Source organism: Babjeviella inositovora, assembly GCF_001661335.1.
Source record: "Babjeviella inositovora NRRL Y-12698 unplaced genomic scaffold BABINscaffold_10, whole genome shotgun sequence".
NCBI lineage: Eukaryota > Fungi > Ascomycota > Pichiomycetes > Serinales > Babjeviella > Babjeviella inositovora.
In genome coordinates, this window is record NW_017566847.1 from 388,209 (window position 1) to 413,420 (window position 25,212).

The following is a 25,212-nucleotide window of genomic DNA, read 5'->3' on the forward strand; positions in this document are numbered from 1 at the left end:
GGAAAGATAAATAGATTATATCGGTGCCATCATTCGTTGCCACTGTCCGGGTTCAACCAATTTGCAAACAAGTCAAGCATTGCCTTGTGAGACAGAATGAGTAATAAACTTTTATACTTAAATACTGGGTAAACCTCTCATCGCTGGGATTTGTAAACCACCGGTCTGGAAGGTGGTGAGGCAGTGAACCAAAAAGAAGGTCTACCTCGGTGGCTACGGCAGCTACTTATAACCAGTCTGAACTATGGTGAAGTCGCCGCTTGAAGCTCTCCGCTAAAAGATACCCCTCTTTTACTGGTAAAAATGAAGATCCATTGAAACCAAGCACACATGGATGCTCCCCCTAAAATATCTAGAACTTTTCCATGATAAAATACGCAGTAGAACCAGGCAACAGCATGAACTCTAGTATGTAGTTTATTCCAATAACACACTTATCGGGCCTTACATAACTACAACTTGGTCTCCAACTTCTCGGCCCTGTCGAGAGCAATGTCGCACATGGCATTGAACGCCGCAATGCGCTCCTTTGCAATGTCGTTTCCCGCGATTCGCGTCTCCATGTCGTGCATCACGACGGCTCTGCTTCGTCCGTTGACAAACACCACGTAGCGCAAGCCTGGAAACGTCCGTTCGTACTGTTCGTTCAAGTCCATCAACTTTGCCAGCTCCTCCGGCGACGATTGGAGCGATTGCTGCTCCTTCTCTGAGTGCAGAGAGAGTTTCTTGGCGTTGCCACCTCCGAGCCGCGGGTGGGCAGCAATAATCTGGGAGATACGGGGGTCTGGATGCTCGCTGGGGGAGGCCAAAAATGCCAATAACTCACTGCGACAGCTCTCAATGAATGCTTTATATGACAGGTATTCCTGTTTGAATACGTTAGACTCGCGCAAGAACGCGTTCAACGTGGAACACGGCTCGAACAAGTGGCCGAGGAATTCGTCTTTTCCTCCTTCGTTGAGGTGGGAAATTTCACTGATTTGTGGTAAACTATAAGACATGCTGTGGGGAAGGAAGTGAGTAGTCTTTGGTGAGAGGTGGAAAAGTTTCAGCGGGGGTGCAGCCCTTTAAATATGCATGCGCGAGGCTTATCTCGGAAAAGACCGAAAAGCATGCATGCATGCATACGGATGTTGAGCCCCACATAACACCAACCTTCCGAAACCTGCTGATAACGATTGAATCATCTCTTTAAATCAGCCATTTTTGACATTTTTGGACGCCACTACTCACTCCCGTTCGTCAGTCTGTCTTTCAGCCTCCCCCCGGCAAATGGTGGGTCATTTAGTCTCTATCATCTTCTGACATGTGTTCAATGTGATAGACTACATACCCAATGTTAGTAAATATATTATCTGTACCCAAAGTGATATCGGTTAAAGCTTTTCCAGTTTTACCTATCACTCGAATATCTAATTTCATGCATGATCGCAGTCCCATACTCGACATCTTCCAGCTTGGTAAAGGTTAGAGGTTTTTTTTTTTTTTTTTTTTTTCTAAAACCTTCACTGGTAACAGAAAAACACCTGATCCAGCCAATGATCTATAACGTCCAGTAAGTCTAACCTTTCAATAGCTTTTATAGTTTCCAATACACCTCAATTCACCTATATATCATTACCCTTTAACGGTTTAGTATATATATATTGTATGCTAAATCCTGAGGTCAACACTGAGCCACAGGCTGCTATAAGCTCAGGGGCAGTCCCATATCAAACTTTATCGCTCCATCAAAACATCCTTCTTCATCTCGTACTTCCAAGCGGCAATGCGCGCGCGCAACTCCACGTCGTCCTCAACATCCTCCAACTTCAACGGCATACGGTTGAACGGATCGGTCGCGTCACTTAACAAATGCGACTTGATCGTGGAGCGGTCAATACTGATCTTCGATCCGGGTAAGATCACGGGGTCGGACATGAGCGTGTACATTAACGGGTCGAGGAACTCGTCCGGAACGTCACCTAACTCAAGTTCTTCGTCATCGTCCGCACGCTTCTGTGCATCCGCGCGCGCGGCAAAGCTGCCAAGCGCGGTGACCGCATCCGCAGGGAGGATGTGGTAGCGCGCCAAAATCTCTTCCGCGCGCGCAAACAAAGCACGCGCAAACGAGCGCCCATCGCGCGCGACCGCAAGCACGAACTCCTCCTCGCCGCTCAAGTTGATGTACACCTGCGCAAAGTGGCCCAACAACTGCTTTGGGTCGAACGCGTATTTCTCAGGATTGGCCACCTTCAAGTCACGGCACTTGGGGCCCACGAGCGCGGCCAAGTTGTAGTCCAACATCCCAGCCAAACGGTCGACGATTTCAGGCAAAACAAACGCGCGTGGAACTTCGGACGTGAAAAGTTTGAACAACTCCAACGTTTTGTTGGAGAGCTGGACGTAGTTTTTGCTCTGGCGCTCCACGGAGTCGAGCCTCTCGTTGAGCTCGTCATCAGTCCCCTCCATGGGAGGGTTCGCCAGGGCCGACTGGGAGTTCGCCCTCCTGGCAAGCTCGCTTTGCAAATTGTGGATCTCAGATAAATCCCCGTAGGCCTCATCCAAGAGATACGTGGTGTCGTTCAACATGCGCGCGACGAAGCGCACAAAGAACTCCACATCCGCACGCGAGTACTCGCGCAACTGCTCGCGGTAGAGTGGCGTCTTCCACAACTGCTCAAGGATCATCGAAATGTGGTAGCGCGCGTTGAATTTATCGTAAAACTGCGACGACGCACCGGTCTTCTCGACCGCGACGTAAAAGTCGAGGATCGCGTACAACACATGCGCACGCACGAGCGCGTTCGTCTCGAATACCGCGGCCATAAACCCAGGGTACCCGTCCTGCGACGGCAAGGCCCCAAAGAATAACACCTCCACCAACTTGCCCTTCAAGTGTGGGTTCCCCACGAGCTCGGGGCACCGAAGCATCACCACCGCGAACTCGACGAGAGCGGGGAGACGCGTATGGCCGACGAGCGGGTTACGCGTGTACTTGACGACATGCGCACAGTAGTTGACGATGCCCTCAATGAGGAACTCGGGGTAGAACCGCCAAGGCGTCGGCGCGAGCTCCCGCAAACGGTCCTGGTCGTCGCGGATCTTGAGGTTGTCCGCGTGGAACGGGAGCGCGAGGCGCCGCGCAGGATGCGCCCGCACAGGGTCCACCGCGCGTACCATGAACGCACATGCACCCGCGATAAAGTCGAAGATGTTCTCCTGCTGCGGCGCGTTCGTAAAGAAGCAGACCAACGCGTCGATCTGCGACTTGAGCCGCTGTCTCTCGGTTCTGAGTCGCTCTAACTGGGTCTCGATCACCGCTTTCATAACCAGCTGGCGTGGGTCCTTCGCCATGCCTTCCAACTTTGCGACCTGGGCGCCAATCTGCTTGATCCCAGCCTTTAAGCGATCCTCGAGTGTGTAGCAGCCGCCAATACCGTAGTGCAAGAAGGCGAGCGTCAAGAAGAAACACTCCGAAATAAAGTTCGCGTCGGTATCCACGGTCGCGTCGTACACCGCGGCCTCCTTGATGGTCGCGTTGATGCGCGTTTCCTCGCGGATGTCAAGGACCACGGACTTCAGGAAGAAGTCAATGTCAATTTTGTCGAGCTTCTGAAGCGACGTGTCGAGGAACGGCTGTGACAAAAGCACGAGGATCAACAGCACGTTGCACATGATGCCGTCGCCCGCGACCCGCGCACGGTCCGCGCGCTCGCCGCGCCGTAAGTGGTTCGCGTTGGCCAACGCCGCGAAGTAGCGCACCAACGCGCGCCGCGCACGCGGCGACCCGCGCACGATTCGGTCGCAGATGTTGAAAAGCCGCGACACAAGCGTGTTGTACTCGGACTGTAGGCCCTCGGTGATGGCCTTGAGCTCGCCCGGCGACTTTTCGAGAGAGCCCGCATATGACGCAGCCGATACCGATGGCTGGAGCGGCGATAAGCGCAAGAGCGGGCCGAGAATCGTTTTTGTTTCAAACTCGGGCGCGGCCAACCCCTCAGGGTGGAAATTGTCAATGTCGGTAAAGACTGCGGCAACGGCCTTGGACGAGACCAAGACCTGAAAGATCGTGAGGATACTGCCGTAACGCTGGTCATTGAGGTCGATCTGGAGGAGCACTGCGGACAAGCGTGGCACCACAATGTTTAAGAAGTCGAGCAAGAAGTCGTTTTCAACAGCTTTGGCGACGGTTTCCATGAGAAAGTCCGTGTAGTCGGCAATGTTGGCAATCAACGCAGCGACAGTGGCGTCGGGGGTGTTGTTCAAGAACATGTCAGGGATCTGGAAGCAGATGAGCCCGTACGACGGCGCAAGGCGCAGGATCTCGTCCAAGAACGCGAGCTTACGCGCACGCAAGACATCACGCGCAGAGACAAGACGCCGCGACTGCGCCGCAGATGTCCAGCACGCCCGGAGGTACGCGAATGGGTTCGCGACGCCGTGTTCCACGAGTGCCTCCATGAAGATGCGCTCGATATGTTCGGCAGAGAGGGTTTCATTGTCTTCGGTGAGGTCCGCGTGGGTTGCGGGGAGGTAGAGCAAGCCGGGTTTGTCCTCAGTAAGGGTGACGTGGAGAACGTGTTCGATTTCGCTGCACGCCCAGAGGTTGAATACGTCTGACGAGGCCATCATCGTTTGGGTGGCGGTTTGCGAAACGGTTTGCGGAGTTGGCAAAACAACTTGTGGAGCTGGCGAAACGGCTTGCGGAACTGACGAAACCGGTTTTGGTGGATCCTTTTTAATAACCTTCTCGGGTGTCGATGAGCCCGAAAGGGCCGCTAGTCTGGCAAGCCTCTTGGCTCTGATGTCCTGAGATTGTTAGTGACGGTAAACGGGGTGGGGTCAATCAGGTGTACTCACATTAGCGTCGCTCATCAGATTGAATCAGTTGCTGTTCAGACGGATGCCAGATGGTGAAAATACCAATTGAAATGGGGATGAATGTGTAAGACGGATGGTTGGCTGGAGAAGCGATTCAGGAGGAGGCGCTTAAGGATGAGATGCGCCTGATGTCAGACAGGTGACGGGCTCGTAACGGGTAAATAACTTACAAATGTGAAATGAGGCACAAACCATGGTATAATTTCCACGTTGTCATGTAGAATAAATAATGTTTGCATTTTATTCAGGCCTTAAGCCAAGTGATATAAAGGGTGGTGTTTTGGATTTTGTAGGTCACACCATGAGAATTATTTATGATATTCAATGCAATGAACTGAGTAATCTATTGATCCGATTGGAGTTTCTGGGTTCGTTTCTCAAACAATGGGATATCTTGTGATGCAATGTCAAAGGTTGGTTCGCTATTAGAGCTCAGGCGAGAAATTTTGCACAACGGTGGGGCATGCTTAGACCCCGCTCTTGGATAAATTATACCGATTCATTTAAGCCATGGAAGCTCTACATAAGTCCTTCTATTAGGTGTAGGTTGGAAAAATTCCGACGAGAATATGGGGTATCGTCATGCGACAAACCAGGAAACAGCGGTGAAACTTGAAAGCAAAAAATTGGAAGGTATTTCTTTGTATTTTAATATTTGTTATATCTTTGGAAGTGGGATAAATAATATGTAAAATCAAATCACACCTTGAATCTCAGCAACTCTCCATCACTAACATTTTCCTGTGCTTACAGCCGGCACGCAAGCGTCGAAAAAGCGACGCACTTTTCAAATCTTTCAGGTTGATCCATCGAAACCGTCTGGGAATCGCTGTGCTATACACATATCTTTTAATCTTTATATGAAACTTACCCCCACAATTGCCTAACATGGTGAGTAGACTCCCTTTTGTTCTTGTCCTCGGTACTAACATGGTCAGTCAGATAATACCCCCGACGCGGTCGAAAAGTATGGCATTACCAAGTCGCTATACACCGCGTTGTGGAAGCCCAGCGATCGCATGTTCTGTTTGCGGTTGGAGCGCGACTTGCTCCAGTTTATCGAATCCAAGACGTATGTTGTAAAAGAGAAAGGGATGAATGAATGGAGTGATAGTATGGAATGAAGAAACGACATGGTTTTCAATTGTGATGAAATACCATGCCAATCTTTGAATGAGACTGAGATGGGTAGCCTATAGAATATCAGGTCATGATCCCATGGAAATCATTCATTTCGATATTCTCTGACAGCCATTTCTTAAGATGTCGGGGGAATTATCTCATGTCACTGATTTACATTGAGGTTATGGCGTTTCAGCTCCTTCATGGTATTTCTCATCCAAATCTTTCAATAGTTTATGCCGCTTGTGCTGTCGCCATTTTCAGATCAGCCACTAATCTGAGAATGTCTTGGCCATTATGCTAAACCTCCGTTTTTCCTTCCTACCCTGCCCTCTGCAGTTACTAACCCTTTTCCCCTTTAGCGACTCCTACAAACTCCAGGCGATGAACTCGTACTACCGCTTACTTGCGCACCAGGTTGCAGACTACTACAAGCTCGGCCACTCCATCTCCAGCGATGCCCTCGCCATTCTCGTTTTCAAACAAACGCCTTCGGACGACAAACAAGACTACGTCTGGGCCGCCAAGAATCGTGCACGCTTGTCCAAGATCGAAAAGCCACAGGAAGACGTGGCGATGCCGTACGCCACGCCGGCGCACCTTGTGGGTACCCCGAAGTTGGCCCGCAAGGGTACCCCCAAAATTGCCTCCAAGGGCTCTCTCTCGAGCCCACCTAACCCTGAGCCCACCAAATCTACAGGGTCACTCCCTGATCTGCCGTTGGAAAACGAGTTGGCGGCCCGTGAGGAGAGATACCAGAAGGCCAGAGAAAGAATCTTCCAGTCGGGGTCGGAAGATGAAAAGGAGGAAGAGGTACACGACTCGCCGCCAGCCCCGAGGCCGGTGGTATCTGACGTGCGGTCCAGACCACAGCAGGGGTACACATCGCCAATATACTCACAGGCCCCAGCGTATCCCCCGTTCTACCGGCCGATACCTGGGTACGCTCAGCCGTACCCGTACTATCCAATGATGCCCTATCGGAACGAGCCGTTTATGCCACCAGTGCAATTCTCGCCGAGTAACTATGCGTATCCACCAACAGCACCTATAGAGTCCAACCCATATTTGATCATGCCGGACCGGGTTAAGGGACACAAAACAAATAGGAGAAAGCCGCGGGAGTAGCGAGTGCGTAGCATGAGCTCGAGCTAAGTTAATGTAAGGTAGAGTGGTTAGAGTAAGGTGGTTGAGGTAGAGTAGATAAGGCTTTCGCGTCTTTATATAGCAAGTATGAATTACACTCAGTGTAGTCGAAGTGATTGGCGAGGTATATATAGATCGTCTGAATTCAATGATATAGTATTTATCGAGTACATCCCCAGAAATAGTGATGATATAGCCTACATAATCCCACTAGTTCAGTTATATAAGTCAAATATTTGGACGAAATAATTCCCAAAGCCTGATGGTTTATACCAAGTTGCCTGGGTTAAACGAAGATAGCACTTGAAAGTATGTGGTTACATGCACAAGTTCCTGCGCAACGAATGAGCACCGGACGAATCACACAAAGTACTCCCAGAAGCTTTATTTTTCGTTTCTAGTTATATTAAATCACCGGAGAGACTGGGGTTGTGTTCAATCTTATCAGGTAGCCCTCGTATGCTCGTTCCCAACATTAGTCCGGCTGGTCTAAATACCGCACCTCTCTGGAGATCTCAGTGTCGGTATCCCATACGCCTAGGATACACACCCTTGGGACTCCCCGTGTACGCAGGAGCATCAATGGCTTAATCAGCCTAAAGGGTCTTTCCTGGCACATCCCTCGTATAAAGATCTAGATTCACCTTAAAAGGCTTTTTCCTCCCTAAACACAGATGCATAGACCTGCAAGAGTGTCACGAGGTGGAATGCTGCCTGGAGTCTATCCACCTATTATATGCACCTTCTCCCTTTTCGCATAGAATAGGTTGAGGTGTCTCTTTCACTCCATAAGGTAGCTGTCCTTCAACGCACCCAGTAACAGAGGTGTAACAGTCACATCACGTATCTTATACTCAGTTGCTAAGGGGTCGCGTTTTTACTCCGTTATTCGTTAGTTATAGGTTATGCAACTTTTTCCCACGGTGATTCATTTCCAGGCCTTACCTAAAGTTTCAGGTTCCTCAATCTGTTGAAAAACAGAATGCTTATATGTATCTGTACTAACTTAAGGATTTATACGATAAAGGCTTAGTAGCAGGTACGATGGCTGTTTCAGCTTCGGCTCCATTTCTCTTTCCTGCCAAGCATAAAACCGATAGTAACATGGCTCCACCGTGTTACTTGGTGAGCACTATTGGCCCCATACATTGTGTTACGTAACAAAGAAAACGACCTGAACGCATATTTGAGAGATAATGAAATATCTCCAAGGTTTTTAACAGAACTATAGTATCTATGATGGATAAACGCAGCATACGTATGCGTTCCTTAATTAACCACCTTCTTACCAGGATTTCCAGTAACCTCCCCCATTAGGAAGTCAGCATCTCCGTTTATTCCGTTTCAGTAATAGGCTGCAGGCGCGAGGCGCTGAAATCCTTAAACGCAAGCGCACGCGCGGATAGCTTACCCGGCTGACGCCCTCCGCATGTGACACAACATCTGAAGTAAAACCATTTGCGCCTTCACTTCTATCAAGGCCATCATTTGCTACAGATTCACCTTACTTTTTCATATCCATATCACACATGTCGCATTCTGACGATGAATTGGTGCCGGAAGGCGTTGCAGGCTACGTCGTGGGCGAAAAGAAGACGATCGACGAATACCAGAAGCTCGATGCCGAGGACGAATCCTTGGCCAAGTGGAAGGCATCCTTAGGGTTGTCGGCGGGTAACACATTGCCGGTAGCACCGGGTGATAAGCGCAAGGTGGTGATCACGGAGATTGCCATCTTCTTCAACAATGAGGCTGAAAAGCCGATAATCGTGAATCTCGAAAACGAGTCCGCCACGTCCTTGTTAGACGGGTCCAAATTCAACTTCAAGATCAAGGAGAGGAGCGTATACGTAATGAGAGTGCGCTTCAAGATCCAGCACGAAATTGTGACCGGGATGAGATACCTCCAACAGGCAAAGAAGGCCGGGATCACCGTGGATAAGTTGGACGAGCCATGTGGCTCGTTTGCCCCCAACACGACCGATAAGCCGTACTATGAGAAGGTGTTTGAGGAGGTTGAGGCGCCGGGCGGAATCATGGGCAGGGGCTCTTTAGCGGTGACTGCAAAATTTATCGACGACGATAAGAACGTCCATATGACTGCCAAGTTCACCATCCAGATCACCAAATAGGGCTGAAGAGGGACACAAGCTTAATTCTCCGTCGCCTTCCGCGTAATATACACTAATACTGAAGATAAATGTAGCGGATGCTAGTTCAGAAACTGGGAAGCCTACGAAATGTAGAATTCATTCGGTACCCAGAAATGTAAGAGCTTCGTGGGCCTTTCATTGATTCCGAACTACAGCGCTTAGGATCAAGATAATTGTGAGCTTTCACTCTTGGTACGCTGGAAATTGGACACCGCCAGGGTGTTAAGCAATTTACAGGTTTTGGTAATTGCCAAGAAAAGGGTCTTGAAGGATCAGGCCGCGTATCGCCTTTGGCTTGACCCAATAAACACAGCTGTTGAAGCTAAGCATTGATCATTGTAGGGCATTCATTACCATTCGCCAGAATAATCATTTTGAAGGTTTAAATGACACCCGCTCACTGTGGCGCCATAAGCCCACTAACACGTATGCGTGGCGTTGTCATGTGCAGTGGCGGTGCAGGCACGTCGAAAGCACAACGGTAGAGTTTTGTGCAAAGCGAGATTGGAAGCAGAAGCGAGCAATCGCACGATCTTGTTTTATCCACTTTTAGGTCAAAGCACTCCGATCTGTATCTAAACTTCTGATCTTTATTGATTGTAAAACTCTCGATACCCATACAAGTTAACACCTCAGGCATCACCGTCGTTAGCTTGGTTTCTTCTCGGCGGCTAACTTTACTAACTGTCTTGCTGAGCATTGGAACATATTCAAAGTTCAGCTCACCTTCCTTCCTCTGTCGTGTTACCAAATCACATTCAGCCCCTTTCCTCTATCACAATGTCTGCTGAAATTGATACACCTGTCGTTGTGGCTTCGGTGGAGCCGCTGAAACAGTTGCCGCTGGAACAGCCGCCACTGGCAGTGGGGTCGCAACCGCTCAGAAAAACCGCAACAGCTCTATCAAAGGCCCTCACGTCACCAAAGACGGTCAATAATACCCCGTCCAAGGACAGCCCCGTCTCCGCGTGGTTAGTGTTCTACTTCTACCATAGCCTCTTGATCACCATCTTTGTGTTCATGTCGCTCATCAGAAACGTCCAGTACGGCTACAACCGCGTGGTGTTGCGCTTCTTCGCATACACATACGCACCGTCCAAGTCGCCGCAGTTGATTCGTGATGACGTTTTGCTGTTGTCGAAGCTTCCTAAACGGGTCTCCACGATCTTGACCCTCAAGCCGGAGGACGAGGAGAACGGTGGCATCGACGGCTTGATGAGTGACTGCGGCAAACTTGCTGCCTGGTCGCTTGCCTCGGGCATCCCCCACTTATCGTTCTACGAAACCTCGGGCGCCATCAAGGAACACACGCCGGAGCTTACCCGCGCCATCACCAAGACGTTGTCGTTGTACTTTGGCCCGGATAACATTCCCACCTTCTCCATCAGGATCCCGCGCACGCGCACGGTGATTTACAGCACGGGCGAGAAACCAGAGAAGATCAGCTTGCGTATTCTGTTGTTGTCCCGTGAGGATGGGAAGCCTACGATTGTGGCTTTGACCAAGTCCATGGCCAGGCTTGCTGCTGAGGGAGAGTTGGACCCGAAGGACGTCACTATCAGCTTGGTGGATGGTGAATTGACCGCGTTAGTGGGCCATGAGCCAGACTTGCTTATTCAGTTTGGTCCCATCTTGGACTTGCAGTCGTACCCACCGTGGCACATCCGTCTTAGCGAGATTTACTGGGACCCAGATAACAACAGCGTCAACTACGCGGTGTTCTACCGCGCCTTGCGCAAGTACTCCTTGTCCAAGATCAACGTTGGGAAGTAGTGTCTCCTTTCTCTCTTGCTAGCATTGTTTCTTCCGTTCTTGCTCTTCCGAGTTTGTACTCCCAGGCTATATTTGCATATTTTAATAGATAGGTTCTTCTTACTGGTACGCACAGATCACTGTCTTAGAGGTTCCGCCCATGTCATTATATGGTTTGAGCTCCTACTCATTGTAGTCAGCTTTGTATTGCTAGCTACCCCTGGGTGGATTCCATGTTGAAGTGCCATTTATTGCTATGAATACTCTACCCGTCTCATGCTTCACCATTCTCGCTTCCTTCGTTGATAATCATTGATAATTAATGCTTCTGGCGCACTCTTGCCACACGCTTAAACTCTAGTGTAGACCGATCATATCTGAGCATACTAAAACTCTTCCCCCAGCCACGCCACTCGTCTGCGTGTTAAATAATTACTTTCCGATAGCTGTAGGCTACAGCGGACACTTGTTGAACTATATTTAGACTTGTCCACCATTTGATAGCCTTATCCAGCGCCAGTGGCCCGACAGCTACAAGTCCTTCCCATTGGAGCTTGAAATTATAAATTTCATTATCGGTTAACCGGTAATCCTCTACCATAATTTCAAGCAGCGTCCGGGTTTTCCCGTGCGCCATCGAACACGTAGCACTGCCAAGTTGTAAGGCGGTCGGTGTTCGGACCTGCGACGCGTCTCGGCGCATATCGAGTTTTGCGGTCGGAGGTTTTCACACTCATGTCCGTGTTCGGTGCGAGTAAGTTACACACGTTACCCGGTCTGGTGTATACTGCAGTTTTCAATCTCGCGCTATCGGAAATCTTAAGGTGTGCTGGCCAACTTTTTGCCCTCCCGCTAGTAAAAACAAAGCGCCTGAAGCGGTTAATAGTGCACACGCAGTAGAAAACATCCTGATCTGATCTTCTATTAGATATATATACACTTATATAACGTATGTGTGACTATTACGCGGAATATATACCGTTGATTGGATGATTTGCGTTGGACCCATTGGCTGATTCGCACCGTTGTCCAAACGAGATTCCTGGGGCGAGGCTCCAATCTATCCAAGCCAGCCTTTTGACGGATCATGGCTGATTGATGCCTGGGTCCTGTTGATGTCCGAACGACCCTCTCCCACAGTTTACTAACTCCTCTAGATGGGTCTCTCTATTTCTAAATTGCTCCTGAGCCTTTTCGGCTCCAAGGAAATGCGTATCTTGATGGTCGGTTTGGATGCCGCTGGTAAGACCACCATTTTGTACAAGTTGAAGTTGGGAGAAATTGTCACCACCATCCCAACCATCGGTTTCAATGTCGAAACCGTCGAATATAAGAACATCTCTTTCACCGTCTGGGATGTCGGTGGACAGGACAAGATTCGTCCGTTGTGGAGACACTACTTCCAGAACACCCAGGGGATCATCTTCGTTGTCGACTCCAACGATAGAGACCGTATCTCTGAGGCCAGAGAGGAATTGCAGAGAATGTTGAACGAAGACGAATTAAGAGACGCTTTGTTGTTGGTCTTTGCCAACAAGCAGGATTTGCCAAACGCGATGAACGCCGCCGAGATCACCGAAAAGTTGGGCTTGCACTCCATCAGACAGCGTCCATGGTACATCCAGGCCACTTGTGCCACTTCCGGTGACGGTTTGTACGAGGGTCTCGAATGGTTGTCCACCAACCTTAAGTCTTCTTCTTAAGCGCATCAATAATTTTCCGAAAATGTTGGTAATGTAACATAAAAAGCGAAAAAAAACTTGCCGAACAAAATTAAGAATTTTTATTAATATATGTTTGGGTGTCAACGAAAATGAATCGTTTCTCCCTCTCCTTTCCGTGGTTGAAGCTTGGTTTCTCTCGTCGTTTCCGATTTGTTTATGTGGCCCGTAGCCTAGTGGATACATGTCCACTGTCAAGGTTTTCTCGTTCAATAAGAATTTTTAGCCTTTTCGATATGCTTTCTGTTTTCCTTATTTTATAATTCCACCCTCCATTTACTCGTGATGGCAAGTAAATTTCTCTCCGTGTTTTATTTCCCGCTTGAAGTTCCACTCCTTTGTATCACCCTGGAATCTATAATATTTGTATAGAGGTCCATAATGAAGTGTGTGGCATCGGATATCAGTTTGAACGATAGGATCCCGAGTGGCATCTAAGAGCATCCGTCAAGGGCGTTACCCCTATAGCTAATGGGTGTTTTCGAATGTTAAATATTATCGTTTGTAATGTAGGCCTTGTATCTCAGCCTCGGTGGAGGAACAAAAGCACTGTACATATAAAGGTCATGTGCTTCTGAAAACGCTCTAGTCTGTTTCCCGGAGTGCCTTTCGCTAAAAGGGTCCGGTATGCAGGCGTGGTGGTGTGACAGTGTTGTCGCTCCGCATGAAATACTTCATATGGGTTGAATATTGAAAAGTTTATAGACATACGTAAAGAGCCTGTGGTGGTAAATATATTAGCCATAGGCGTAAATAACTCTGTCTATTGCTCCTAGTATGGGTTTAATATTGCAAATACCTATATATTTGCATTATAACTAGCAATGCAAATATATACGCTTGATTTATGTATATTACTATACAATATTTAATAAACACTGGGTATGGTAAATACGAATGCGAATATGACAACATATATATTATCTCTATATATCAATTAATTCCATCTATAAACTATCCACAGAATAGAATCCCATCCAATTCTTGAAGCTAACTCATCAGCGTCGTTGCATATATACCTCTAACACAACCAATAAGATGGCATAACCAACACGTAAACACACAAATTCCTATACTCGGGCGTTTATAGCGATGAATCGCTTTCCTGTACACAACGCTTGATTTGCCAGATTCTATATACACCAGGCTAAAGCTACACGAGCTATAACCCTCACCACATCTGATTTTAGAGAAATATATAAACCCAGACGGCTGAGTGAACCGAAAGGCGATTACCATTTATTTTATTGCTTCTGAAAGACCCTTTCCCCCTAAGTCGTCCGTTCACCAGCACTTGTGGTGCAGGTCGTGTGCCGTACCGCCCTGATGCGGCCGAGAAAAAATTTGGAAAAAGTTTATCAAAAAGTTTATCAAAAAGTTTAGCAGAAAGTTCCGCAATAGCCATCACTCACCCTCTTCACGCCATGTCTAACATCGTTGGTATTGAACACGACCGCGTCACAAACACGACCACCACGGATTATCCGGGGTTCCATAACGATTCCAACGACTACTCGTGGGACTTGGAAAAGTTCAAGGAGTCCTTCGACATCCAGATCTCGTATATCAGCGAGCGCACCGCCAACTTTGACTTGGTCAACATCGATACTTCCATCGCCAATGCATTCCGTCGTGTGATGATTGCCGAAGTGCCATCTGTTGCGGCCGAGAACGTGTACATTTTCAACAACACTTCCGTCATCCAGGACGAGGTTTTGGCGCACAGAATCGGGTTGATTCCGTTGAAGGTTGACCCAGACATGTTGACGTGGTTGGACCCTACTGCCGATGAGAAGGATAAGTTTACAGACGAAAATACCGTCGTTTTGTCCTTGGATGTCGCTTGTACCAAGAATCCACACGCGCCAAAGGGCACTACTGACCCTAAGCAATTGTATCGAAACTCCCACATCTACGCCAGAGACCTCAAGTTCGAGCCGCAAGGCAAGCAGTTGGAGGTGTTCAAGAATTGCCCCGTGGTGGCTACTGATCCGGACATTTTATTGTGCAAGATGCGTCCGGGTCAGGAAATCTCGTTGAGGGTGCACTGCATCTTGGGGATTGGTTCCGACCACGCCAAGTTCTCTCCCGTTTCCACTGCCTCCTACAGATTAATGCCAACCATTAACATCATCAAGCCAATCACCGGGACAGACGCTGTCAAATTCCAAGGCTGTTTCCCAGAGGGCGTTATTACCATCAAGAACGACCAGGCCGTGGTTGCGGATGCCAGAAGAGATACCGTCTCCAGGGAGTGCTTGAGACATGAGGAGTTCGAGGGTAAGGTCAAGTTGGGCAGAAACAGAGACCACTTCATCTTTAACGTTGAGTCCACCGGCGCTATGTCGCCAGAGGAGATCTTCTTCAAGTCTGTCAGAGTCTTGAGAAACAAGCTCGAATACTTGAGAAGCTGTCCGATCGGCGGAAACTAAAAGCTGGGCTAATATAAAGCATGCTGCCCGCAGCCAGACACATCATTGTATATTATAAAAAAACACTCTTTAAGAGGTGAAGGCTGAGGTTGTCGGCAGTACAAATGTATATTCGAACGATTAAGTATACGATTGTTACAATAATTGCACAGAACGATTCATAAAGACGTGTAAGAGAGCCTGAAATTATATGCAGACTGATTTCTTTCAAATTTAGTGGAGATAGACTACGTGAAGGCAGGTAAAGGGGAGGTCCATACTACGAGCGATACTTGTAAAATATCTCTGGGCTGATATACCAGGATTACTCTGTGGGACTATGCCGTGAGAAACGCTTAGGCGGGCAAGAGCATGTCTATATTATAAAACAGCTCGAATAATTCAGCACTGATATGCCAGTTCAGTGATTGATTTTATCGGAACGATCTGTTTAGTATACTCCGACCCACGAATCTTACTCAATCTGAGCTAGCAAAAATCGTTGTAGGTTAAACGAGACGCTGTGACCACACAGATGGTGGAATATTACAGTCTTAGAGCGATTCTTAACACGAAGAGAGCCCCAAATGGTATTTATACGAACAAGCTTTCCGGTATGTTCGACTCTCTGTCTGCCACGTCGTAGTTAAACGCGGCGGAGAGATTCTCCCAGATGTTGATTTCGTAAATCAACACTCTCCCGGAATAGCCATCTTCCCCGGCCTCCGACTGCGGCAACAAGACACACTCGCTCACACACGTGATGCTAAACAACACGAGCTGTGCGGCAAAGGCCAAGATATCCCAGAGAAGAACCCGGGCCAACATCCACAGCGAGCGATACACCCTTTCTCCTATCACCTGGATAAAGAAGCCGCCATAGACATAGTCCTCGTTCGGACCTAGGTACTGCTGTAGGGCCCGGTTTCCGTGCCAGAGATGGAGAGCAATCAGTCCAAGATTGGCGTAGATGGTGAACCACATGAGAAACTGCACAATGCGGTTGCGGCGGGCCTTGGAGATGTTTTGAATAGCCGTCGTGGGGAACGGGTCAGCGAGCGTAAACTGGAGCCCCACCTTGATGAGAAGCTTGAGAGCCGACAAATCCGCTAGGTAGACACAGATGAACAGCAGCAAAATCAATATATCAAGCGCCACGATGAGTTTCTGGCGGAACTTGTGTTTGCGGTCACTGAGTGCCTGCGCGTTGCATGCGGCAAACTCCTGGGGCGTTGGTATGAGCATATGGCTCCCGGTGGCCTGGGGGCGATCGTGGAATTCCATCGGCCATTCAGAGAAGCAATGGGAGTGGGTAGGTAGGGTCTCTGGCCGGCTATATGGAGTCTCTAGGGGAATGGATTTTCTGGGAGATGAAACAGATTTCTGGGAGATGAAATGGACTTCTGGGAGATCAAATGGGCTTCTGGGAGATGAAATGAACTTCAGAATGGGACAGAGGGAGACGATTCGATTGGATACGAAACAGACGCATGGGATGATGCAACTAATGTAAGTGGTTCATGTTTTGTTTCGCGAAAAAGCTCACTACTTGTTTCGCGAACCTGGGTCAAACAAGCACATGATTTCCCCGCGATCACTACACAGGACAAAACGAACATATCTCTATACCCACTTATACCTACACTTTTGCATCCACAAACTACACCTTATGGCATCCAGGCCCCCCCAGAAACCCACAGAATCGCTAGGAGGCTTCAGTGGCGTGTTTAAAAGTTTCACAAAGTCGCTTAAGCCTGCTGTTCCCAGGCCGGAACCTACGCGGCCCGACGCCCGCTCCCCGATCAACCCCACGGTCATTGGCGGGGGCACGGAGCAGACAAAATTCTTTCTGCAGCTCGGTGCAGGCAACTCGCTCAGCCAGCGAAACAAAGCTGTTCTCGGCTTTACCGCCATCCTCCGCCATCAGGTGGTATCGACGATTCCGGAAATCTGGTACGCAGCGCACGATTTACTCCACTGTGACGATGCGGGTGTGCGGCGTAACACATTGATATTGCTCCAAGTCTGCATTCTGAAGGATGAGGACTCGACATCGGTTGCTAACCGGTTGGTGTACTACCGCGATATTGTTGAAAACTGCCAGGTCTCGAGCCCCAGTCGCTCAGAACAGAACGTATCGATAGACCATCCCGAGATTTTCTCGATAGATCCCCTCTATTCGTACTTTCTCGACGCCCTACGGCTCGTGACTCACAGCGGCCGCAACGTGCACGGCTTTCTCCACGCCCAGACGGGCTTGGCGGCGTTTCTCGCCAACTCCTTGGCTTCTATGGACTCGACAAAGGCCAATTCGCCCGGCCTTACCAGTTTGATGGACTTCATCAGCCTGGTGGTGGAGCATAACGGGCCGTTGCTTAGAGAAAACGACGTGGAGCCGCTTCTTCGCGAGACAATCCACGTTGCAACCCGCGCGGCCGACCCCAAGACCGTGTTTTCCGCTCTTAGGATTGTCCAGGCGATGATGGTACACGCATACATTCCTCCGTCGTGCGTAGACCCCGTGATGGAAATGCTAAGCGGGGCCTACGGCGTTGAAGCGTTTACTCCGTTGGTCAGGGAGATCTTCCAGGGGTTCGCGAGCGATAGCAGCGCTGGTACTGCCACGTTAATGGCCTTGTGCCACGTATTGACACGAAACCTGTGCGGGCAAGGGTGCAACGTGAACGTCTGTCGCGGCAGCATCATGGCCCTCCGTGATCTCTTCGTGCCGACCGTGCATACGTACGAAAATAGCTTGCTCTATATTTTGAAGGCGCTTTCGCAGCTCGTTTCATCGACAGACAGCCCCGTTATCCATCTCGAAGTTTCACGGCTCGTCAACGTGCTCTTTGACACCCCCTTGGACAGCTTCCAGTACTGGTATTCCTCCAGTGGCGCCTCCATCCCCGATGTGTTGCTCGCAATCACCATCCTGGGAACAAGCGAAATGACCTCCAAAATCGCTGGGGAACTCCGGCCAATCTTAGCGACCTTGAAGCGGCTCCACCAGCAGAAGGAGTACGTGGGAGACTCGGAACAGCTTCTACGCTTGTTCATGCGTTTTAGCGTCTTGCCTGAGGACTTGCAGTTTGTTCTCGACTTGGTCACCAGTGAGAACTATTGCTTCCCGGGCTTCCCGAACTGGATCCAGAACTGCGAGACGGTGCTCCGGTGCTTCTTCCACAGCCCCAACCAGGACGTGTCGATACGGGTCCAGACGCTCGACGTCCTCGAGCAGGTGTACGAGGTGGCTTTGTCGCTCGATGAAGACGGGACCCTTTTCAAGGCCCTACAGGCCATTATGGCGGGCTTGCTAACCAAACTGACGCTTGAGACCAACCCTGAGGTATTGCAGCGGATGCGAAAGTTCCTTGTCAACACTGGCTTGTGCGTTCCCGAGCAGCTCTTTAGAGACTTTGCTGCCATGCTCTGCGACTGCTTCCAGAGCCTCCCGCTGGCCACCCGAGCTTCCCACTCTGCCGCCTCCAGATTGCTCTCTCCCACCACGTCGGCCTTAACTCCAGCGCAGTCGCAGCTCACAACCGTTTCCCAGTCCGACCGGCGCATCAGCTTGGCCTCCATTGCCAGCTTGGCCACGTTCCACAGTCATCATTCCGCCAAGGAGCCGGGCCCTAAGCCCTTGGAGCCTATCTTTGTGATGCTCGCCCAGACGCTAGCAGAGCTGTTTATCGTCACCATCACCGCCTCCGCCAGCAAAGCCAAGACGTTATACGACGCGCTCTGCCAGGTGTCGCAGGTTGCGATCGAGGCGCTGAATCTGAACGTCTTGATGGCCACAGCCCGGGCGTTGCTCCGCATCCGGTGTACTTGGGAGTTGAGCATCTTTGCAACCAACCCCAAGGATATGAGCGGCTTGGCCACCGCGTTCCAGCGCACAACAGAGGACATAGAGCACCCAGAGGAGAAGCAGTGGCTATTCCCAGAGACTATCGACTACATCCCCGAGAGCCACTTGGACAATGTGTGCAAGACGCTCAAACTCTACGACCGAAACTCGGCAAAGTTGCAGGTCAACTCCATCGACCCCGAGAAGATGCTTGACATCGTGTTGCGCATCTTAGAAACCTACATTGACTGGGAGATCTACTCCTTTACGTGGGCCCACTTCTGTCCCCAGCTCTCTAACATGTTGCTCTTCCAGAACTGCCCGCGGCAGATTATCCAGTTGCGTGCCATTCTCTGCGACCAGTTGCAGTTGAAGCTCCCAGAATCCTTGAAGTTGCCGTCCGCGATGACCAAACCGCTTCTTCAGGTGGCGTTAGTGCGGGCGTTGACTCCCCTCCTAGCCTACAACGAGTTATTTTCCAAGTATGACCAGGATATGATTATCCAGTCGTTAATCGCTGGGCTCTCCTCCTGGGAAAAGACCGCGATTCCGTGCATCGACTGCTTGACCGTCTGCTGCTACGAATTGCCCATGTCGGTCAAGAAGTTTATCAACACCATTTTGACAAAGTTGCAGACCAAGATCAGCAGTCCGTACGCAAACGCGCACATTCTCGAGTTCTTGTACGTGCTTGCGCGGTCGCCGGCGCTCACGTCCAACTTCACCGTCGACGATTTCAAAAGGGTGTTCGGGGTGACATTCAAGTTCATCCAGTTCTGCCACGACAGCTCTCGCAGCATGGGCCTCCTCGACTCCGCGGTGAAGAGAACCGATAAGGTTCTCACGGACCATGGCAAAGATGCCGAGGTGGAGGTGTTGGCCTCGACGGTGGCCACTGGCATGACGCCTATTTTCTTACAGTATTTGCTCGCATCCTCCTACAACGTGATTGCCGCGTGGTTCCTTAGCATGAAGCTATACGAACGGCAGGAGTTGTCGGCCTTCATTATGAAGAATTTGGTGCTCGTTTCCGGCCCTCTCGAGGAGGAGCTGGACGAGCAGAATTCGTCGTTCTTGGACTTTATTTCCCGCTTCACGTTCTCTGACATCGAGCTTCGCATGACCGGAACCACTGCCGCGTACCGATGCGACAAGCCCACTCTCTTGAAGGGGAGATGGGTGTCGGGGATCAGTATCATATCGGTTGAAACGTGTGTGGAGACGGGCCAGGCTACTATTTGCATCGCCCGGCCTACTGGCTCATCTGTTTTTCGGTTCGAGATAGAAACATCCATGCAAGCTCAATGGGTAGAAGAGTTTAAGGATCTCACTGTCTCACCAGCCGTTGGCGGGAGCCCGGACGAGAAACAGAGCCAGTACACCCCTGATTACATATCCCAGCAGTTGTTTCAGCACGCAGGGATCCCGGACGACCAGTTGCTCCCCTTGCCCGATGACAGTGCCACGAACAGAGCCATCAGCATGCTCGAGCGCGTGCCTGTGGTGCAGTTCCACAAGGTGGGGGTAATGTACATCGCACCCCGCCAATCGACAGAGGCAGAGATTTTGGGCAATCAGGTCGGGTCGGAAAACTACCAAAGCTTCTTGAGCCGAATGGGCACCTTGATCAGGACGCAGCACTGCAAGGAGGTGTACATGGGCGGTCTTGACACCGAAGACAGCGCTGACGGTAAGTACGCGTACTACTGGAGCGATAAGATCACCCAGATGGTCTTCCACGCCACCTCGTTGATGCCCAACAACCCTGACCACGATCCGCTTTTCTCCATGAAGAAAAGACACATTGGGAACAACTACGTAAACATTTTCTACGACGAAAGCGGTCGCAACAACTTTGATTTCAACGTCATCCGATCGCAGTTCAATTTCATCCAAATTGTGATTACCCCGCATACTCTCCACGATGCCGACGTGACCCACGGGTCTGTGAGCATGTTGAACATCTTGGAGACGCAGCGTTCCTCCAAGGAGCACATGCACCACTCATTCAAGGTCAACCTCTACAGACGGTCAGGAGTTCCGGGGGTGTTTTCCACGTGCCATTTCAAGTTGGTTTCCGGTGACAGGTTGCCCGAGTTTGTGCGGAATCTTGCCTTGGTGGCCAGCCACTTCGCCAACGTCTGGCACGCAGATAACCAGAAGTACACATCGAATTGGTGCCACCGAATGAGGCAAATAGAGGATTTACGGCAAAAGGCGGGGGCGCATACGGTTTCCCGGGGAAGTGACGCCTTCAGCAACTATCCGAGCCGGACCGCCAGTATCAACGTAAAGTCCTCGGGCCAAACAAATGATGGCAATCTGAAAACAGCTATAACGTTTTTGGACCAGCTCTCCCATTTTGATAGACAATAGCTTAGGCGAAGGAGCTGCATGGTTTGGTCATTTCCCCGTATGAATTAACTCGGCCATCCCCCGTATCAGTGAGCAGAGCAAGCTCCAAGTCTAATATAAGCAATCCCTCTGGGGCTAGGCCACTCTCAGGTTTAAGTACACGTCGCGGGGAATTGGTCATGCTGCAGATGATTTCCTTGGGCTCTGGCCACTCCACTTCCATTAATTTACATTAGGGTTCTCCATCTCTTAATATAAGCCCCCCACAGCGTGATTTTTCTCTGCTTTATTCAAACCCTCATAGGATTTGGTCATTTAGTTTGCCATAGGGTTTGGTCATTTTCAATTATATCAAATTAAAGCATGGTCTATATGCATGGTTCGGTCACTCCCCCATATAAACCCCTACGGCCTAAGACCGAATCATGCGTGTAAGACCAATTTCCCCATATATTCTGTATGAGAGCATCCGTTTTTCATTAATACTAGGCTACCAGTTGACCTGGGAAGCCCTAACAAAAATGTTAGCCTAGGTATACGCAGGATGTTTTTTGGTCACGTTTTGGTCACGTTTGAGAAAAAAAAGCAGTCACGAAGTACATACCGGCAGCGCGTTGAGCGGTTTTTCCACCATAATAGGCGGGAATTAGCGTTCTGCGGGCCGCATAACCACATAGTATTCGGATTCTGAGCACAGGTCGGAAATCTTTCAGCGGTGTCGTACTGCAACTAGTCTGCACACATAAATTTGGTATATAGAATTCACTACCACATACCCTTTTTACCTTTCTTTCCTCATCATCCATACATTAATCACAATGAGAAATAAGTGGAGAAAGAAGAGAGTCAGAAGACTCAAGCGTAAGAGACGGAAGGTGAGAGCTAGATCCAAATAAGCGGAAGGTAATTGACAACATTTGTTGATACTGAAAAATTCTGTCTTGGCTGGTGGCTCTGGCCTAGAAAGGACTCCAAGCTCTGCTCGCTGCCGTTGGTGATGTCTCTGATGCCGTCTATGGTTTTTTTTGCCTGTTGGGTTTGTTGTTTGTCGTGGCTGCTGGTTTTGATATGGTTTTTTGGTGTCGCTTTTGTGTCTTATTATCTGGATATTACTAGTTCTACCAAAATTTCCTACGCGCAATGCGTGTTTTCCGTTAATTGAAATATATGCTTGTATATTTTACTTCCCTCGTAGATCCGTAAGATTGACTTGCTTTCGTAGAATTCATTGAGGATTCATCTTTGTGTATTCTGGTGGAGCATAGCCCGATATCCTCACGGTATGCTACGAACCGTGTTTAACGCCTCTAAGGGCTTCTATACTCCCAAAAAGGAGCAATGGGTGTCCAGTACGGAAGCTTCCAATACCCCAGTTATATGCAATGGGTTTGACCAGCTTGAATGGGAAGAGGAGGACGAAGGGAGCGACGCGGAAACGCGAGACGCCGGTTTGGGTTGCACCTTTGAAGTTACCTCAGACATGAACTCTACATCTATCGAAGTAGATCCCAGTGATGTACCCGAGACAAAAACAGCAAAGAAGCCCAAGAAATTAACCAAGGAAGAGAGGAAACGGCTACGCCAGAAGAAGAGGAAGAGCAAACCAAAGGCCAAGAAAGCTTCCACCAACGTTGGTGGCTTCGTTTCGGGTAACGACGCGGCCAAGATCCTCACCCTTGACAAGATATATGACCAAATCCACCGGAAATACCCCAAGAGCGATGACAAGATTCTCCAGTTCGAAGGGGTTTCGATCTACAAGGATGACGTCTCTAATCTACGCGATGATGAGTGGTTGAACGACAACGACATTTCCTTTGTCTACGAACTACTCGAGGCCTACCAGCTCACGAAGCTTTCGCGTAAAATGGCGCGCCGGGCGTACGGAAAGCCCGCCAATCCTCACACCATTCTTCTTCTCAGACCATCCATGGTGTTTCTACTCGCGCAGTCGCGGGGCGACGAGGTGGCCCTGCTCAAGGGGGTATTGCCGCCCTTGGAGAAGGCCGATTTCATTTTTCTTCCAGTAAATGACAATTCGGACCCGGAATTAGTGGAGGGTGGTTCGCATTGGTCGCTTATTGTGATTAGCATTCTCGACGACAAGGCGTTTGTTATCGACACCTTGGATGCGGCCAACCACAGAGAGGCCAGGCATATTGTGAAGCAGGTCGGATACTATCTAGGGAACCCATCAATTGATATCGAGGAATTGAAGGTTCCCCAGCAGATCAACGGGAGTGACTGCGGAATCTTAGTATCGCAAATCAGCGCCATTTTGGCGGGGAAGCTCGTGAACGCGAAGGATGATCACACCATTGATTTCACGATGAAGCAGTACGGCATTAGCGCTATAGACGGACGAATCTGGGTGATGGGGACTCTTTTGAATATGATAAACAAAAGGAGCCTGTAACATGTGGGTTTAACCAATTGTCATTGTCTGGGCACAGGAATTTTTGCCGAAAAGTTGGGCAATGTGTCGTTTTTGCCGAAATGAGATTGATTTTTGCTATTTGAGGAAGTAGCAGGAGGGGGGTTGAGCTAGTCCTTGGAGTTGTGGGGTCGGCTTGGCTTGGTGAATGCTTGGTCGTGGGGTTGGTGTCGACAATATGGATGAGATTTTACTGGCTCAGGGAAGTGGAGTAGCAGTTATCTACAGGACACCGCCACAGACTTGCCAAGATAATCTACGGGGCGGCAACAGAGATGGTTTCCTACTGCTAATAAAAAAATCGAATAGAGCCAATATTCAATTGTATGGTTAGATACCCCATCCTCATATCTGTAAATATTTCCCTACTGCAGGTTGGCCTTGTTGACGGTTGCGGTGCGTGCACCCACCGGCAATGTGCTCGGTTTTCCACCATCAAAAGAGCGCATACATTTACGGCGGCAAATCCCTTCTTCTCGATCATTGCCATCTTATCCGCACACCATGTCTAACTTCATCAATGTATTGAACAGTAAGTGGATAGCTATTCCAATTCAACAGGGTTTGTACTAACACCGCAGAAATCGCCATCCCGGCTATTGTTGGGATCTCCCTCGCACAATCCGCCATCTACGACGTCCAGGGTGGCTCCCGAGCTGTCATTTTCGACAGAATGTCGGGTGTGAAGCAGACCGTCGTTGGAGAGGGTACCCACTTCTTGGTTCCGTGGTTGCAAAAAGCGATTGTCTTCGATGTACGCACCAAGCCAAGAAATATCACCTCCAGCACCGGGTCCAAGGACTTGCAGATGGTCAGTTTAACCTTGCGCGTGTTGTCGCGCCCAGACGTGGTCAAGTTGCCAACCATCTACCAATCCTTGGGCTTGGATTACGACGAGAGAGTGTTGCCATCTATTGGTAATGAAGTCTTGAAGTCCATCGTGGCGCAATTCGACGCCGCTGAGTTGATTACCCAGAGAGAGGTTGTGTCGGCCAGAATCAGACAGGAGTTGTCCCAGAGAGCTGAGGAGTTTAACATCAGATTGGAAGACGTCTCCATCACTCATATGACCTTCGGCCGCGAGTTCACCAAGGCTGTTGAGCAGAAGCAGATCGCCCAGCAGGACGCTGAGAGAGCCAAGTATGTGGTTGAGAAGGCCGAGCAGGAGAGACAGGCCTCTGTTATTAGAGCCGAGGGTGAGGCTGAGGCCGCCGACACCATTTCTAGAGCCTTGCTGAAGTCCGGCGATGGCTTGTTGTTGATCAGAAGATTGGAGGCGTCTAAGGAAATCGCCGCCACTTTAGCCAGCAGCGCCAATGTCACCTACTTGCCAGGCGGCAGCAATGGTGCCAGAGATTCCAGCAACTCTTTGTTGTTAAACGTTGGTCGTTAGCGTAGAGCCTTTACC

General features: G+C 49.7%; 12 protein-coding genes across 12 annotated transcripts; 8 read left to right on the forward strand and 4 right to left on the reverse strand.

Moving 5' to 3' along the window:
• Positions 1-254: 254 nt before the first annotated feature.
• Positions 255-1,023, reverse strand: BABINDRAFT_162730 (uncharacterized protein). Its single transcript, XM_019129508.1, has one exon. The coding sequence runs from the start codon at positions 999-1,001 to the stop codon at positions 453-455; it is 549 nt and encodes a 182-aa protein (XP_018983853.1). The 5' UTR covers positions 1,002-1,023; the 3' UTR covers positions 255-452.
• A 696-nt stretch (positions 1,024-1,719) lies between these two features.
• On the reverse strand, positions 1,720-4,857 carry BABINDRAFT_9297 (ubiquitin-ubiquitin ligase; the record flags this gene model as incomplete). Its single annotated transcript, XM_019132941.1, has 2 exons — positions 1,720-4,791; positions 4,843-4,857. The coding sequence occupies 2 exons, from the start codon at positions 4,855-4,857 to the stop codon at positions 1,720-1,722; spliced, it is 3,087 nt and encodes a 1,028-aa protein (XP_018983854.1).
• An 837-nt stretch (positions 4,858-5,694) lies between these two features.
• FGR44 (Fgr44p) lies at positions 5,695-7,217 on the forward strand. Its single transcript, XM_019129509.1, has 3 exons — positions 5,695-5,754; positions 5,802-5,935; positions 6,348-7,217. The coding sequence occupies exons 1-3, from the start codon at positions 5,752-5,754 to the stop codon at positions 7,111-7,113; spliced, it is 903 nt and encodes a 300-aa protein (XP_018983855.1). The 5' UTR covers positions 5,695-5,751; the 3' UTR covers positions 7,114-7,217.
• Positions 7,218-8,619: 1,402 nt separating this feature from the next.
• Positions 8,620-9,609, forward strand: RDI1 (Rdi1p). Its single transcript, XM_019129510.1, has one exon. The coding sequence runs from the start codon at positions 8,661-8,663 to the stop codon at positions 9,261-9,263; it is 603 nt and encodes a 200-aa protein (XP_018983856.1). The 5' UTR covers positions 8,620-8,660; the 3' UTR covers positions 9,264-9,609.
• Positions 9,610-10,064: 455 nt separating this feature from the next.
• On the forward strand, positions 10,065-11,057 carry BABINDRAFT_172275 (ditrans,polycis-polyprenyl diphosphate synthase; the record flags this gene model as incomplete). Its single annotated transcript, XM_019130875.1, has 1 exon — positions 10,065-11,057. One exon carries the CDS (start codon positions 10,065-10,067, stop codon positions 11,055-11,057), a length of 993 nt encoding a protein of 330 aa, XP_018983857.1.
• An 848-nt stretch (positions 11,058-11,905) lies between these two features.
• Positions 11,906-13,184, forward strand: ARF2 (Arf family GTPase). Its single transcript, XM_019129511.1, has one exon. It carries the CDS (start codon positions 12,194-12,196, stop codon positions 12,737-12,739), a length of 546 nt encoding a protein of 181 aa, XP_018983858.1. The 5' UTR covers positions 11,906-12,193; the 3' UTR covers positions 12,740-13,184.
• Positions 13,185-14,157: 973 nt separating this feature from the next.
• Positions 14,158-15,347, forward strand: RPC40 (DNA-directed RNA polymerase core subunit). Its single transcript, XM_019129512.1, has one exon. The coding sequence runs from the start codon at positions 14,182-14,184 to the stop codon at positions 15,187-15,189; it is 1,008 nt and encodes a 335-aa protein (XP_018983859.1). The 5' UTR covers positions 14,158-14,181; the 3' UTR covers positions 15,190-15,347.
• Positions 15,348-15,437: 90 nt separating this feature from the next.
• On the reverse strand, positions 15,438-16,627 carry BABINDRAFT_162739 (uncharacterized protein). The gene has a single exon (XM_019129513.1). The coding sequence runs from the start codon at positions 16,450-16,452 to the stop codon at positions 15,763-15,765; it is 690 nt and encodes a 229-aa protein (XP_018983860.1). The 5' UTR covers positions 16,453-16,627; the 3' UTR covers positions 15,438-15,762.
• A 186-nt stretch (positions 16,628-16,813) lies between these two features.
• Positions 16,814-21,819, forward strand: TSC2 (Tsc2p). Its single transcript, XM_019129514.1, has one exon. The coding sequence runs from the start codon at positions 16,838-16,840 to the stop codon at positions 21,389-21,391; it is 4,554 nt and encodes a 1,517-aa protein (XP_018983861.1). The 5' UTR covers positions 16,814-16,837; the 3' UTR covers positions 21,392-21,819.
• Positions 21,820-21,839: 20 nt separating this feature from the next.
• BABINDRAFT_162741 (uncharacterized protein) lies at positions 21,840-22,454 on the reverse strand. Its single transcript, XM_019129515.1, has one exon. The coding sequence runs from the start codon at positions 22,174-22,176 to the stop codon at positions 21,937-21,939; it is 240 nt and encodes a 79-aa protein (XP_018983862.1). The 5' UTR covers positions 22,177-22,454; the 3' UTR covers positions 21,840-21,936.
• Positions 22,455-23,090: 636 nt separating this feature from the next.
• On the forward strand, positions 23,091-23,747 carry ULP1 (Ulp1p; the record flags this gene model as incomplete). The annotated part of the gene is made up of 1 exon (XM_019131245.1): positions 23,091-23,747. A coding segment is annotated over one exon (657 nt), but the record flags the coding sequence as incomplete, so codon positions are not given.
• A 561-nt stretch (positions 23,748-24,308) lies between these two features.
• On the forward strand, positions 24,309-25,197 carry BABINDRAFT_172285 (prohibitin family protein; the record flags this gene model as incomplete). Its single annotated transcript, XM_019130876.1, has 2 exons — positions 24,309-24,336; positions 24,386-25,197. The coding sequence occupies 2 exons, from the start codon at positions 24,309-24,311 to the stop codon at positions 25,195-25,197; spliced, it is 840 nt and encodes a 279-aa protein (XP_018983864.1).
• Between the last annotated feature and the right edge of the window lie 15 nt (positions 25,198-25,212).